This window comes from Mandrillus leucophaeus, unplaced genomic scaffold, assembly GCF_000951045.1.
Source record: "Mandrillus leucophaeus isolate KB7577 unplaced genomic scaffold, Mleu.le_1.0 Scaffold94, whole genome shotgun sequence".
NCBI classification, from domain to species: domain Eukaryota; kingdom Metazoa; phylum Chordata; class Mammalia; order Primates; family Cercopithecidae; genus Mandrillus; species Mandrillus leucophaeus.
In genome coordinates, this window is record NW_012110252.1 from 2,128,557 (window position 1) to 2,145,251 (window position 16,695).

At 41.4% G+C, this 16,695-nt stretch overlaps 1 protein-coding gene across 1 annotated transcript in view; it reads right to left on the reverse strand.

Moving 5' to 3' along the window:
- The window catches only part of MGAT5 (mannosyl (alpha-1,6-)-glycoprotein beta-1,6-N-acetyl-glucosaminyltransferase), a 327,806-nt gene that overhangs the window by 20,040 nt on the left and 291,071 nt on the right, over nucleotides 1-16,695 (reverse strand). Inside the window, exons 13-15 of the mRNA XM_011970295.1 lie at nucleotides 15,766-15,912; nucleotides 6,007-6,123; nucleotides 482-556 (exon numbers count right to left, since the gene is read on the reverse strand). Coding sequence (XP_011825685.1) covers nucleotides 482-556; nucleotides 6,007-6,123; nucleotides 15,766-15,912 — 339 coding nt within the window. The remainder of the gene's footprint in view (nucleotides 1-481; nucleotides 557-6,006; nucleotides 6,124-15,765; nucleotides 15,913-16,695) is intronic.

The window sequence follows — 16,695 nt, forward strand, 5'->3', positions numbered from 1 at the left end:
ATTTGACAAAGGGTCCTGCTTTCCTCTAAAAAGTCCTTACATTTAGAATTGCTGAACATGTTTTATTAAAATAATGCTTAGAAACAGCTGGTTTCAATTCTTGCCTTTCTTAAGGTGACAAATGAAGATGGGGCAGGACCAGAAAGCTGTCTGACCCCTCCCGTCCCAAGTCTTCCTAATGGGTCTCAGAACCCACTCAGGGCACAGACCCTGAGGGTCAGGGGCATCTTCACAGTAATCATCCCATCTCTCTTGTAAGTTTCCATTTCACCTTACATGTCATCAAGAACATACCTACTCCAAGGGAATACTGGTTCTCTTGGGTGACCATGACAGTGCTACTATTATCCAGCTCCTAGAGTCTCCCAAAGCAGGAAAATAGCCACAGAAACACAGTGAGCTCTTAAGTGTTCTTGAGAGCCCTATGGGGTCACAGGAAGCAGTACACAGCAAAGACAGACTGACTTCTGATAAGCCTTACCTGTTTTTCAATGAAAGCATTGATTCTCTGTAGCATCCCCTCGCATGTAAATTCATATGGCATGTATGGCTCAATCTGTGGAAACAGAACATGATGCCATGAAGGAGAAGGATAGAGAACATGTAGCACCTCCCCAGTCCTCTGACTCACTCAATATACGGGTGCTAACACCAGGAGGCGGCCTCATGAGGGTTGACTGTGGACTTGCAAGTCGTGATCTCACGCTGATTCTTACTAGGTGTGGGACTCTGAGCAAACGACTTGCCATCTCTAAGTCTCAGGTTCCTCATATGTAAAAGGGTGATATGAAAAACTCACCTCTTTTAAGCTGCAGGGATTATCTGGGAGAAAAAGGGTGCTTAGTTTAGTGACTAGCACCTAGTGGGCATTCAACAAAAGATGGAAGTTATCACTTGCTAGCAGGTAAGTTCCACAGGGCAGAGTCCATGCTGTTGGGTCATCTTTACATTCTAGTGGTGAGCATAGTGTGGCACATGTAGGAAATTAGCAAACATCTGTTGAATGAATGCATGGTCACTGCTCTAAGGCAACAATGAGCAGGTGAAGGATCTATGACAGTGACAAAAGCATTGGTCTGTATTTGTAGGTGAGGTTAGCCTGTACCCAAAGAGCTCAGGGTGCAAAAATAAAGTGATAAAGTGTCACAAGGAGTTCAGCTAGGGGGTCCTGGGAGGCTAGAGGGTCAAAGCAGACTTCTACTCATGCTGGGCTTTTAAGGCAGGCTGTGAGTCTAGTAAGCCCAAACTGGGGAGGGCCAAGATGCTGAAGACATCCTTGGTGAACAAGTAGTGTGGTCTCTAACATGAAAGGACAGTAGGTAACTGCAGCTCAGTATTATGGTAACTGGTGAGACGAGGTGGAAAATTCACTGAATTTCCAGAAAAGCCTTGAGATTTCTATACTAAAGAGCCTCAATTTAATTTGAGGGGAGTAGGAAACTCTAGAGGATGCTTCATTAGGGTAGAGGAGGCAGTCTTATCAATATTGTGACACCTTAGAGAAGGGGAAGAAATGTGGGTTTGATCTCTGCTGCACAGTGTCTGCCAACACTATGAGGCCTGTGTTTTCAGGAGTATTACCAACTTAAAATGGAAATTTCATTTGGGAGAAAATCACCAGCAATATAGTCTATTATTGCTTCAGGGAGCTCAACAGCTCCTCTCAGCAATAGCGTAGACTGGGGTGGTGGGGCAGGGGGCGCACCTTCACTAGCTATCTCTAAAGTCTTTGCTGGAATCTACAGGGTGGAGAACTAGGCAAAACATCTATAGTTGAAGCTTGCTGAAAATGGGACAATGAACAGAAATAACATTCCTTAGTGGCAGCCAAGGAGTTGGTCTCAGGGCATTGTCTCCCCCTTTCTTGTGTGCCAAATCACACATTACATCGAAATCTTCAACAGTGATTTTCAGAAATCTTAATTGTCTTCAAATGCTGAACGAATGCACAAATGTGGGCCACAGTGGCCTACAGCTGTCTGAATAGAGCTAAAAGAGGCTGAGCCGTAAATACTGTAATATCATGCAGACTATTCTACAAGAAAAAAGAGGTCACTCTATTCCTAAACAGCTCATCTCTGAAGATCTCAAAATACTCAGAAGAATTGACTTTCAAGTTCTCAGTTTGTTCCTTGTCAACTCAAGCTTTTGAACTTACTGTTCCTTCTCTATCTAACCCAGACACAGCCCTTCACACAAAATGCAAATTTTTTTCTTTTCTTTTAAAAGATGTTTAGTCAACCCAAGGGTGACTCCAGAAGCTTTCTATTGGTGGCCTAGAGATAAGTTTCCTCTCAAACATTCATAGAAGGAACGATCTAAAACAAAGAACATGGCATATCTGGGTTCATTTATCAGTGTTAAAGTAGGATTTGTATAGTGAAATAAACATCTATGGTCATCTTTCATGAGATGAACAGATTTAGTTATGTTAGGAAGCATGCCGAGTACCCAAGTGCCATTCCAACAACATTTGCAAAGGGAATCCATTAGAAAATGAAAGAAAGTTAATTCAAAGTGTTCAAAGCCAAAAACACAGAAAAATGGCTCTTCCTCTGTTCTCCTACCAACCCAGCCCACTTTAACCAAAGGGATGTTGACTCATTCATTGCTTTGGGGCCATTCACTGTTTTAAAGGATATGAAGCAAACAATTTTCCTATACAAGAAAAGCAAAAGGGAGGGAGAGATGGAGGGATGGAGGGATAGAGAGATAGAGGGATGGAGAGATGGAGGGATGGAGGGATGGAGGGATGGAGGGATGGAGTGATGGACGGACGGAAGGAAGTCGGTGAGTCAGAAGGTAGGTCTATATTGCTGGACCCTGTGGGGGAGGGCAGGCAGGGGCTTCTGCATTGGAAAGCTCTTCAGAGTCCTAGCAAGCCTCTGAAGTGAGACCTGTTATGTGAATTGGGGGCTGGAAGAGTGGGCAGTTTTCTGCATAAAAGTTGTTTAGGAACAAGTGAAGGCCTCTCTGGGGGACAGAATGAAGGAGAATGCTAAATCACATCCAGTCATTGAGAAACCCAAGCTAGGCCAGCTGTGGAGAAGCAAGGAAGTATTCTTGGGCATCCTGCTTTGTTAAAAAAAAAAACAAACAAAACAAAAAAGGACTGTTAATCATATGGCGAGGGCCACAGGAAGGATGCCTGCAGATTGCACTGTGAAGTTTCTGCTGACCTTGGAAACATTCCCTTATCTTCCCCTCCATTTTCTCTTCTTGACCTCCCTTCTTGTGTGATTTCCTGTCTCCACTAGTACCGACTCACCTTTCCAAGTCAGGGACAACTTCTACAGGCAACTGCTTTCAAAGATGAGCCTCCATGAGAAGCCCTCTATGGTCTGACCTGACAGATGTGGCTTGGCATCATTCAATACGAAATGGTCTTAGAAAGTACCAGGAGGCCAGGGTTTGACTCATGGCTCCTCCGCTTACTAACCATAGGATTTTAAGTAAGCAGAATCTGTAATTTCTCTTCACGATTTCCAATGTACACTAGGTCATCTCATCACCCTGTTCAAAACTTCCCATCACACTTATAAAAAAATCCTGAACACTTAAACAAACAACAAAAAAACCAACCACATCCACAAAAAAAAAAACCAAACCCAAAAAAGAGGAAAAAAAAAACCTGAACGTTTACCATGGCCTTTTGAAAGGCCCCACACATATTCCGGTTCCTGAGGACCCTTTTACGGTCTCCATTATTTCTGATGAGAAGTTGGCTGTGTTAATACCATTATTCCTCTAAATGTAATATATTTTTCTCTGGCTGCTTTCAAGGTTTTCTTCCTTATCTTTGCCTTTCAGCAGTTTGATTATAATGTATCTTAGTGTGTTTTTCTTTTCTGCTTCTACCTCAGCTTTTAAATGACTCTCCTCAAGAGTACAGGCATTAACTAAGTGTTGTGGATTGAATTGTGCCCCTTTAAAAGATATGCTGTTCTAACCCCCAGCACCCATGAATGTGATCTTATTTGGAAATAGGGTCTTTGCAGATGTAACCAAGTTAGATGAGGTCACACTGAATGAGGGTGGGCCCTAATCTTGTATAAAAGGAAAAGACAGAGACACACACAGGGAGAAGCCATAGGATAATGGAGGCAGAGATCAAACTTTTGACGCTGCAAGACAAGAAATGCCTAGGCCTACTAGAAGTTGAAAGAGGCAAGGGAGGATATCCAGCTGGAGACTTTGTGGGCGGGACGTGAGCCTGCTGACATTTTTGACTTCAGACTTCTTGCTTCCAGAACAGAGAGAATAAATTTCTGCTGTTTTAAGCCACTCAGTTGCTTGCACTACTGTGTTACGGCAGCCTCAGGAAGCTTATAAGCTAAGGGACTGGGAGAATCAAGAAAGAAGAACCTTCGTCCTTCCATAGGAATGACTCCGGTGGTGAAGCTTTAGGTGTGTGACAGATATTTTGAGGCAGCCTATAGGAACCACACTCTATTTGGCGCTTCTTTCATCAGCTTGGTCTCCTGAGGTCGGGGACTTCTACCCAAACTGCTGAGACTGGGATTGGGAATGTATGTATCATCAATGGGAAGCTGACACCAAACAGACCACCTTGAAGCAGGCAGAGCACAGATAATGCATCAGAGTGCCCTCCCTCCTCTGGAGATGTTCTGAATTAACTGAAATCAGCAGTTCAGTGGGCCACAAACTGATTATCCTGTTCTGTTTCCCAGAGGGGTAAGATGGCCTCCACATGGGCACACTGACTATCCTTCCCAGGACATATGCCTTTTCAGCCTTTTCCCTTTCAGTCACACTGCGCTTTGAACCCATGCCCTTCTGCGTCCACTTCTCAGTTTTACTTTGCAAATTACTCCTCATCCTGTAAGACTTAACTAAAAGGTTGCATTCTCCAGAAAGGCTTCCCCAACTTCCACTCCTGGAGTGTTTGCATGTTGCTTTGGCACTGAACATATTCAGCCTTGTATTATGCTTACTTGCAGACATCTATTCCTCTCTCCCATCTATCCATTGGGTAAATCCCTGTGTGGGCACTGGTAATACAGAAATGAGACAGATGTATATCCTGACTTCATGTTGCTAATGGTGTAGTAGAAATTTAGACTATTGACAAAAATCATAATACTTAATACTGACTAAACACTATATAGTAGACATTGAACTTAAGCACTTTATATACATTATCTCATTTACTCCTCACAAGTAACCAATCAAATGGTAATGTTGGCCCTATGTCACACATGAAAGGAAGCTGCTAGTAAGTGGTAGAGCTAGAACTGAACCCACACTATAAGTCCAGCTTGCCCTCCCACATGCCTACACTGGCTTCTCTTAAAGCATCATAACCAAGTGTAAAAAGTGCTCCCATCAAAGTATAGCAGCAGAGTGCACCTGTGAGAGTCCATGGCGGATTCAGATTGGGAGAAAGGATAACTGAACTCTTCTTTACTGGATGGTAAACTTCTGATAGGTGGGAAGCCAGCCCTCCTCTGTGTTTGTGGAAGTAAACACCCCGCCCCCTCCACAACCCCAGGTGACTCAGAGAGCACTCTGTGTATGGCAGGCACCTGACAAATGTCTGCTGAATTGATCAGAAGAGGCCAGAAATGTAGTTACTTTTACAAAATTCTACTACATGTTTAGGTAGAAAAAAAACCAAAACAAAACAGATGTTCTATAAAAACATTCCCCAGTATTTCCTTGCACTTCTCTCTCTTTTGTAGAGGAAGCAGGGCTATCTTTTCAGATCTTTGTGAGAGCAACATAATCAGATCACTGAACCAAGTATGACTCCAGATCCTGCTCCTGTGCCTGGGATCCAGGCACACATCAGGACACCAGCTCTGTTTCCAATTCACAGAACATTCATGAAATCCCCAGGCCAAATCCTATAGCTTGGTTATTTTCTAATTCTAGGGTTAAGCTGATGTGGTAAAGATCTGTTCATTAAAACCAAGGACCTATGATGCTTTATACACATTTCAGGTCACATTAGAAATGAGGGAAAGTGGAATAAAAGAAACCAACCTTCTGATTTAAAATTGCTTTCACTGCATCCTCTACTTCCTCCTGATTGTTGAGGTCAACAGTCCACACATGTGGCCGCCCGATGAAAACTTCAGCGTAAGGATGCTGGGATGTCAGCTGGAAAAGAAGCAAACACCTCAGTCTCACAAGCGATTTTTAAAATAACTTTCTGTGCTAGACAGCGTGCTACGCTTTTTACGGTACTGAGTTATAGTTGTGTAGGTAACAAGACATTGTATCCTTCCCTTTGATGATCAAAACCATCCATAAGCAGATAACAATAAAACAGTGATGGTTCTGTATCTTGAATCCCACTTGGAAATAAGATAATGTCACAACCAGGTGACAAGGAAGCTGCTACAGGTGGCTTTAACCCCCAACATCACACCAAGAAATGATGAACAATTTCTTCTACCCCAGAACCCAGCCCTGAAAATCACCTATTAATAGATCAAACCAGTATCTATTATCCTGGCTAAGACAGACAGGTCAGCATAGACAATTACAAGAAAAATCAAGGCTGTAAAGTCCCAGGAGGCTAAGTCATGGTGCATAGAAAAGGTGACAGAAAAAAATGATACCATCAGAAATACACAGAATTTCTAGAATGGTTTCAGGAATAATTATTAGCATAATATTCAGAAAAACAAGGAATGTCAGTTTTTGTCCTAAAGGAGGTTTTATTCGAAAAACAATGTGTGGTCAAAGAAACCAAGTGTGAACCGTGACAATTCTTTAATTCATGAAGTGTCCATTCTTCTTTTTTTCCTCCCCCCACAAAGGGTCTTGCTCTGTTGCCCAGTCATAGTTCACTGAAGCCTCAAACTCCTGGGCTCAAGAGATCATCTTGCCTCAGCACTCTGAGTAGTCAGGACTACGGATGCGCACATCATGCCTGGCTAATTAAAAACAGTATTTTTTTTTTGTATACACAGGGTCTCTGTATGTTGCCCAGGTGGGTCTCAAACTCCTGGCCTCAAATAATTCTCCTGTGTCAGACTCCCAAATTGCCGGGATTACAGGCACAAGCCACTGTGCTTAATTGAGTCCATTCTTTAATACAGTTAAATTTATCCCCTGATTTTGTTTCCATCTCTATCCTCATACCCCTTTAAGGTCATGTTGTAAAGGGAGCATTTTAGACACATGTGAGAGCATTTTCAGCTACCATAATAACTGGAGAGTGTTACCTTAGTCTGTGGGTGGGAACTAGGGATAGAAGCTGCTTCACAATGTGCAAGGACAATCCTGCACAGGAAGAACTGTCCACTGCCCATGAAACTTCCAAATGCCCTGCAGGGCTTTCACATGGGCTTACAGAGTCTAGCTTTTTATTTTTCTTGAAACAGAGTCTTGCTCTGTACCCCGGCTAGAATGCAGTAGTACGATCTCAGCTCACTGCAACCTCTGCCTCCTGGGTTCAAGCGATTCTCCTGCTTCAGCCTCCTGAGTAGCTGGAACTACAGGTGTGAACCACCACACCCGGCTAAGTTTTTGTATTTTTAGTAGAGATGGGGTTTCACCATGTTGGCCAGGCTGGTCTTGAACTCCTGGCCTCAAGTGATCCGCCTGTCTCAGCACCCCCAACTGCTAGGATTATAGGCATGAACCACCATGCCCAGCCAGAATCTAACTTTTTGACAGTTCAAACATACAGTGAATTATCCACAGACATAATCACATAATCGTGTAAATGAAGCAATGTCTCTGCTGTGTTTTATCTGAAACGTCACCAAAGAGCTGTCAGCATTTCAGAAAGATCAAAGCAGCAAAGTCAATGCCACTGAGGATGTCAGAGTCTTCAGTAAAACCTACCCACATTAGTCTATATTTGGAGCTATCACATTACTGGCAGTTCTGTTTATATGTGGGTATATGTAAACACACTCAGGCTTCGCTCCTCCTTCACAATGTCAATTGTAAGGAAAAAGGCTGACCATATTCAGCGGAATGTTTCACTCCTTTTAAATGAAAACACTCACTGTGAGGAGGAACAAGGCATCATAGTGCCTGGTATAGCTCTTGGGTATGGGACAGTATAGTTCTTGACTCCATAATGCTGAAATATGTACTGCTTTATTAGGAATTATTTTCCTTTTATTTCTCCTTTACATTTGAGTTAGAGAATTATTCTCTTTTGAAATTACACACATAGGCAAGGTTATATAATTTACAAATTTCATCTCATATTTATAATAGGAAATACTGGGTCTGGCAATGCTGACGCCTTTGCTTTGGAGGTCAAGCTGGCCCTCCTCTTTTCCTCAGACTCCAGGATACTCAGAGGGCTGGAGGAAATAACTGGCACCCCTCCACCTTTCCCTTAGCCACTGTTCTTTGTATCCTACCACACAAGAGCATGCATGTACTATTCAAGGCAGGAAGCCCGACAAGTCCCTGGCCCAGCAGTGAGCCTCTGCTGGCTACAGGTTATCTGGGCCTCTACTCAGCAGCAGCCTGTCATCAGCCTCTTCAGTTTCCAGCCCTCCTGACAGGTGCCCTCTTCCTCGGCTCAGCTCTATGGTCAGTGATGAAAGCCACAGACTCTCTGCAGGCCCATGGAGCTCAGGAAACTTCCATTTTTTTTCCTCTGCACATGTTTTGGATTCAACACTTATCAAGGAAGCCCTAGGCTGGGCCAGGAGTCCTGCTAATCGCCTGCACAAATGTTATTTCTCAGGTTTATTTATGTATCAATGACGATTCTGAGACTGAGAGGCGATTACATTTCCCCCAAGACCACACAGCTGTAAAGGAGAAGAGCCAACTTCAAATCCAGGTCCTTCAACAACTTCTTAGCTTTGGATAAAAAGGAAGGTGACAATTTTAAAGGATGTCTTTGGGTTCTTAAGACGAAAGCCCAATGTAAACACCAGCTTTTTAATCCAGTTCTTAAAACTTGCCAACCTAAATTCAGGAGTGAATTTATGCCTGTATTTTCTGAAGATGAGCAAAATGTCACATCATTTTCATTTTATGGCCTGGAGAACTAATTAGTTTTTCTGACGGAATCAGGGTAAGTTAAAGTTGTCATTAATGTCACTATTTAGTAATTTACATGTCAGCAATCTCCCTCCTCTCCTGCCTTTTAAGGTCTCTGCTTATTTACAAGGTTGCTTCAAGCACTTGGAAAATACGAAATGCTGAGCTATTATCCTTTTATTCATTTACATTTACTGAAGGTTACTTAACTTTATGAGTGAGGCATTTTGTGATTAATTAGTTCCCCTCTGAATGTTACGTTCCTTCTTGTTAATTTATTGAGAACCATCTGAGCTAAGATACTTCATTGTATATGAATCAGTAAATTTACTGGAGTATAGTTTATAAAAGTAATGAAAGTCTTATTAAATATGAGACATTACTCCAGAATGGCTATTAAATCTCCAAGGAGAACATGAGTTCTCTTTATGGAAAAACACACACACACACACACACACACACACACACACACACAAAACCCGGGAGCCAGAGTATTTCTAATGGCTTACAAAATGTCAGAATAATGATCAAGAACCTACTGTTTCCCAATGTAAAGATAAAAATCCAATTTATATTAAAATGTAACCTGAACCAGCCACATTACTTAAGGCATTGTGGAACTTTTCCCACTCTGTGTAGACATCATGGTTTGAAAAATGGTCTGGTGCAAAAATAAAAACCAAGCTAAATCCACATTTAGATATCCAGACTTTTTCTTCTCTTCAAATGAAGGCAAAGAGACATGTATGCAGTTGATATAATCAATTTAGGTGGATCAAATATTGCTTAATACGAAAGACTTGTATGGGCACAAAAAGGTAGTTTTATGTAATTATGTATACTCTGGTTACAATGTTTCCATTTGCTAAGGAAAAAAGATAATTTCTAGGAATTTTTGATTCTTAGAAATGAACCTGTTGACAGCTCTTTTCCCATTAAAAGCTTCTTTAGTTACGGGGATTTTACGGGCTTTTGTGAGCTGGCAGAGCAGGACAGGGTGACCCACCTGGCCATGAGATCAAGCTCACTGGTCCCTCTCAATGCTGTCTGATGTTGCTGGAGGGAGCTAGATATCAGATGGAACCTGCCCTCTTGCATAAAGCAAACTGACCTTCTTGGGGTATCCCCAGCTTGTCAGTATTCATGCTTCTCAGGCTTGAGACCCACTCTCCTCCTTTTCCTTTAAAGCACAGCCCCTCCACTATCCCCTTCGCAGCTAACCCTGCACATCCTCCACCCAGCACAACTCCAAGTTCACTCCCCTCCTGAATTCACTTAGCTATTTCTTCATGCACTTCCACTGATTATGCTTTTGTCCTATAACTATTTCATATCAGATTTGGAGCTCCTGGAAAACAGGAAATGTACATGGATGAATTCTCCCAATGCAGCAACTAGTACCACCCTGCGGGGATGCATTAAACACCTGTCAACTGAATATGGTCAGCCTTTTTACTTACATCCTGCCCTCCTGGGGGAGCCTAGGACTGATGGAGTCATCTGTGTGAGGTCACTTGCTGAGCAACTATTGAAAGGATCCCACGGTTTCTCTAATAGAGTCACATTTAAGGGCTGGTGGAATCATCTGAAGGGATGAAGGGACAGGAGGAACCAAATGCCCGTGTGACAGCCCCAGTGCTTATTCTCTTTTTACAACATAAAGAATGAAAACCTCACATGACCTCAGCAAAAAGTAAATTACAAAATGATGGCAACTGACAGAAAACAATGAAATGCTTTTCTTGATAACTTCACGCTGGCTGATCTGATCCATGTAACATTACATCATTCACTGGGCAATGTTCAGATTGTGTTTAAGAGTGTCCTAATTTTTTTTTTTTCTGGGAAAAAAAATACCCAGTGGCCACAGTGTCATTAAAACCTTTAGAGTCAGTTTTAACAAAAACGTGTCAGTTGCCAACTTAATCTCAGCTACTTTTGATTCATTTCCCAAAGGCTTGTATACAGAAACTGCAGTAAGAAAAGAGATGGGCTTCTTTGCTTTTCATGCATTTAAAAAATCATGAGGGAATCAGAAAATCACCATCAGAATACCGCAGTAGTAACTGTTGCAGACATGATCCACTCCTATATGATACAATAAATACTGTACTTATTTGTATAGTATGTGATACTATACAAATCCACTGCTATATGATACAAAAGTTTGAAGATAAACAGGATATTCTAACATAGCCCCAAAGTATTACCCCTACTACAGAGAAAAGAGTAAAAGAGTAACTTCATAGTGGAGAAACCTGGGATCAATCAGTACAGCATATTGACATCATATGCCCCCTAACGTGATGTTCTGAGAAGGATACATCACTTCTGGGATATTCTTGCCAAAAATGCCTAACTTCAAATTTGACTGATGGGAAAACATCGGTCAAATCCAAATTGAGAAACAGTGTACAAAAAGCTGACCTGTGCTCCTTAAAAGGGGTAAGGTCATGGGTGATAGTGAAAGACTGAATTGGCACAGATCAGAGGAGACTAAGGAGACATGGGTATTAAATGCAATGTGGGTCCTGAATCAGATTCAGAAACAGAAAAAGCACCTCGCTGGAAAAACTGGTGAAGTCCAAATAAAGTCTGTAGTTTAGATAATACTATGGTACCAATGTTAATTTCTTGGTTTTGACCACTGTACTGTAGTTTTGTAGAAGCTGCCATAAGAATCAGCTACATGAACTCTGTATTATTTTTGCAAATTTTCTGTACCAGTAAAATTATTTCAAAGTAAAAAGTAAATTCTAGCAAGTCTACTTGTAGGTACATTCCTCAAAGTATTAAAAGCAAAGACTCAAAATACTTGTATACCAATGTTCATAGTAGCTTTACAATGGGCGAAAGGTGAAAAAACCCAAATGTCCATCAACAGATGAAGAAGCAAAATGATTTATATATATATTCAACGGACTATTCAGCCTTTAAAAAGTAATGTGTCTGTATATATATTCATAAAAAGGAGTGACATAGGCCAGGCATGGTGACCCATGCCTATAATCCCAGCACTTTGGGAGGTTGAGGTCAGGAGTTGGAGACCAGCCTGAGCAACATAGTAAGACCTTTGTCTCTGCAAAAAAAAAAAAAAATTTTTAATTAGCTGGGTGTGGTGGGGTGTGTCTGTAATCCCAAGCTACTTGGGAAGGTCGCTTTAGTCCAGGAGTTCAAGACCAGCCTAGTTAATACAGTGAGATCCCATCTCTACCAAATATAAAAAGAGTAGCCAGGTGTCGTGGCACACACCTGTAGTCCCAGCTACTCAGGACGCTGAGGAAGAAGGATCGCTTGAGCCCAGGAGTTTGAGACTGCAGTGAGCCATGATCACACCACTGCACTCCTCCAGCCTGAGTGACAGAGCAAGATCCTGTCTCCAAAAAAATAAAAAGGAATGAGATTCTGAAACATACTACAACATGAACAAACCTTGAAAACATGCCAAGTTAGTGAGCCACACACAAAAGGACAGACACTATATGGTTCCACTTACATGAGGTACCTAGAATAGGCAAATTCACAGAGACACAAAGTAGAAGAGAGGTTTACCAGGGGTTGAGGAGTGGGGAGAATGGAGAGTTATTGTTTAATGGCTACAGAATTTCTGTTTAGAATGATGAATAAGTTCTGGAAATGAATAGCGGTGATGGTTGCACAATATTGCAGATATACTTAATGCCAGTGAATTGTACACTTAAAAATGGTTAAAAAACTTTAACCATAAATGGTAAGCTTTATGTTGTATATACTTTATCTCAAAATATTAAACAAACATGGAAAATTGCAAATAATATCTACAATTTGGGCAGAAGTAGAACCTTAGAGATTTCCTAGACCTAAATTAAAATGTATAGGTGATTTTCGCATAAAAACAGACATATAGACCAATGGAACACAATAGAGAAGCCAGAAAAGAACTGATTCCCAACGAGGCTGACAAGAATACACAATGGAGAAGGACAACGTCATCAATAAATAATATTTGGAAAACTTGATTTCCATATGCGTAAGAATGAAATTAAATCTTTATCTCACACTATCTATAAAAATGAATTCAAAATTGCTTAGACTTCAATATAAGACCTGAAACAGCACAATTACTAGGAAAAAAACCAGTGCAAAAGCTTTTTGACACTAGTCTGGGCAATGAGGTTTGGGTATGATACTAAAAACACAGGCAACAAAAGCAAAAACGGGCAACTGAGATTGTATCAAACTAAAGAGCTTCTGCACAGCAAAGGTAACAATCAATAGAGTGAAAAGGCAACCTATGGAATACCTGCAAACCACATATTTAATAAGCGGTTAATTCCCAGACTATGCAAGGAACTCCTACAACTCAACTGCAAGAAAACCCAACCAAGCAAATTAAAATATAGGCAAATAACCTGAAGACATTTCTCAAAAGAAGACATAGACAAGGCAAACAAACACATGAAAAGGTGCTCAACATCATTCATCATCAGGGAGATGCAAATCGAAACCACAAGGAGATATCACCTCATGCTTGTTAAAATGGCTTTTATCAAAAAGACAAAAGATAACAAGTGTCTGGCAAGAATGTGGTAAAAAGGGAACCTTGGTACCCTGCTGGTGAAAATGTAATGTGTTACAGCCATCAACGAAAAAGAAAATGGAGGTTCCTCAAAAAATAAGAAATATAACTTCACATAATCCAGCAATCCCACTGTTGGGTATATATCCAAAGCAATTAAAATCACTATGTTAAAGTGGTATCTGCACTCCCGTGTATACTGCAGCATTATTCATAATAGTCAAGATATGGCAACAAACTAAGTGGCCTTCAGTGGCTGAATGGATAAATTATGTGCACATGAAATATTTAGCCTGCAAAAGAAGGAAATCCCATCACTGGCAGCAACATGGACGAATGTGGAAAATGTTATGCTAAGTAAAATAAGCCAGGCACAGAAGGAAAATTCTGCATGATTCCACATGCAGACCAGCCTAGTTGAACTCACAGTTCAACTCACAGTAAAACGGTTGAACTCACAGAGGCAGAGAATACATTCGTGATTCCCAGAGACTGGTGCATGGGGATATGGGGAGATGTTGGTCAAAGTTTCAGTTATACAAGTTGAGTAAGTCCTGGAGAGCTACTGTGCAGCATTATGACCACAGTTAACAATACTGTATTGCATACTTGAAATTTGCCAAAAAAGGAGATCTTAAGTGTTTTTATCATGGAAAAAAAAATCTATTTAGTATGTAAGGTGATAGATTAGCTTGATTGTAATGACTATTTCACAATGTGTGTATTTATCAAAACATCAAGGTGTACACCTTAAATATATTTTTTGTCAAAAAACTCGAGGGATCATTTACTAGTTTCTTTTCCACCCCAAACTCCGAAGTTTCAAAGAAGTCAGTCACCTGCTAAAGCAGAGATTCCTAAACAGATATTTTCACTGCTAGGCAGCATCTTTTTAAACTTTTCAAAAGAATAGGTTCATGGCAGACTGAATTTCCCCGGTCTCTGTGTCCTAGCACTTCCAACAGCACCTAGCACACAGATATGTACATTAAGTTCTGCTGAGTTATGAATGAACAAACTGACCTCTGAATACAAAACCACTCCCCAAATGAAGAATTCAGATTTATTATTCTAGCAGAAGGGGGAAAAAAAACCACACCCACCCGCGCGCACACACGTAACCCTTGTCAGAGGTTATCTGGGCCACAGATTAACCTTTTATACATAAACTATGGATATTATTGATCTTCTCTCTCCTTTGGCCATTTCACCAATGACAGGAAGGGTCAGAGAAAAATAACTCTCAAAATAATCAGTTCTATCAATTGTCAAGGTTTCTGACTGATCAATAAAAAATAATCATTGAGAATGCATCTTATATACTACATGGGAGAGAAAATGACTCAGAAGGGTTTAAAAGCAGAATTGAAAAATGTATGTTTTATAAACTGTCCTTCTACATTGATATGCCATGGGAGGGATGCTAATCAATGTAATCCCCCCAAGGCCCTGAATGACGAGGATGCTGCTATGACTTCCCTTCATAAGCTGCCTGCAGAGCCACTTACTACTAACTACACAGAAATAATCAGAAAATCTATCTTATGATTTCTTGCACACACCTATTTCTGAGCAGATGCAGAAACACCCAGTTTGATCACTCACAGGTAAAAGACTTTTGTTTATCGCCCTAAATCAAATCCGACTACCCTCAATGGTGATTCATCACACACTGCAGATTTTCAACAGGATCTCTGAAGGCAATTCAAATGAGGTTTCTGCAAATGGTTCTAGCAATGGCAGGATTACTTCTTGGAATGGTGGGTGAAAAAAAATTACTTCAATTATCCATGATACGTATGGTATACTGAGGCTGATGGTTCTCTGCAAACTCCCACAGTCCACTTTTTATTCTCCAAAGCCCATCATGGGGAGCAGATTCTTCACAAATATATACTAACCGGTTGATCTCACTCCCTAAACTTCAAACATTCAGAAAATCAGAGTTCAGTTATAATCAGAAGGCTAGAATGTCTGAGTTTACAATAAGCTAGAGTGGGGGTAGAGTGTAAAGATCCCTTATTTGCTGAAGGCAGAAGTAGATTCAAATCCTGCCCCTAACTCGCAAGGTGACATGATCGGGTCATTTGTCTCTCTGAGCCTCCACACCCTCAGCCTCTCATCCAACCATGTTAAATGAAGTTAATGCCCACATTAGCACTCAATAAATAGCTATTATTCATATTATTCAAAGTGGAATAATTTTGATAGATGCTTACCTCTCTCAGAGTTGGCTTGCCAATGAAAAAGTCTGTGTTTTTGCTGCTTTTGGGTGGGTTGAACTTGGGATTCAGAAAAGCACATCCATTTGCGATAGCCTCCAGGGGAGCCGGGCCCTCGTAAGGGAACCCAAGTCCAACAAATAACTGTAAGACAGAAAACCATACAGCATATGAACACATCAGGCAGGGCCATCAGGCAGGACAGGCATTCCCGGCTTGCAGGCGGCGATTCTGTGCCCATTCCCGAGTGGACACCTCACTTTGGAAGGCTCCCAGGCCCTGGGGGTGAGGCAGAGAGAACTCAGCTTACACCAGGATCTGAAAAACTACGAACTTTTAAAGGCCCCACAAAGCTGCTCAACTCACTATGCTCTCCTCCACTAAAGGAAGTAAAAAATTTAAGTGTCTAGGGGTATCAGGGGGGTAGGGAGGTTGGAGTATTAAAAGAAAAACCGCCACGACCCAACAATAATCTTTCTGTAACTCACCAGGAGACATGACTGGAAAAACACTTGCTTAACTACACAGAAGGTTTCTTCATTGAACCAAAGAAACAACAGGCCCTTTCAGGAATGCTGGGCGGAGGGACAGAAAGGTCACTTGGAGGTTTGATTGCAGTTCAAATGGAACTGCTTTAAAATGATGGTAGGTCAGTAAACACAGGTTTTCATAATGGGGTTTACACTGGGGACACCAACATCTTGGTGTTGATTTTACCCTCACAGGGGAGAGACTGTGCTGTGTTGACGAATTTGCAAAGCAGCTGCTTCCCCCTCCAGCAGGCAAACCATGTGCTTCCCCCAAGACAGACCATAGATGGCAGCAACAACTTGCTCTCAGAGTTCTCAGAGCAACCACAGCAGCTGGAAGCCACGATGACAAAGGGGACAAGCTGCAGTTCAGTGGTGCTGATTTCCTGAGTACAAA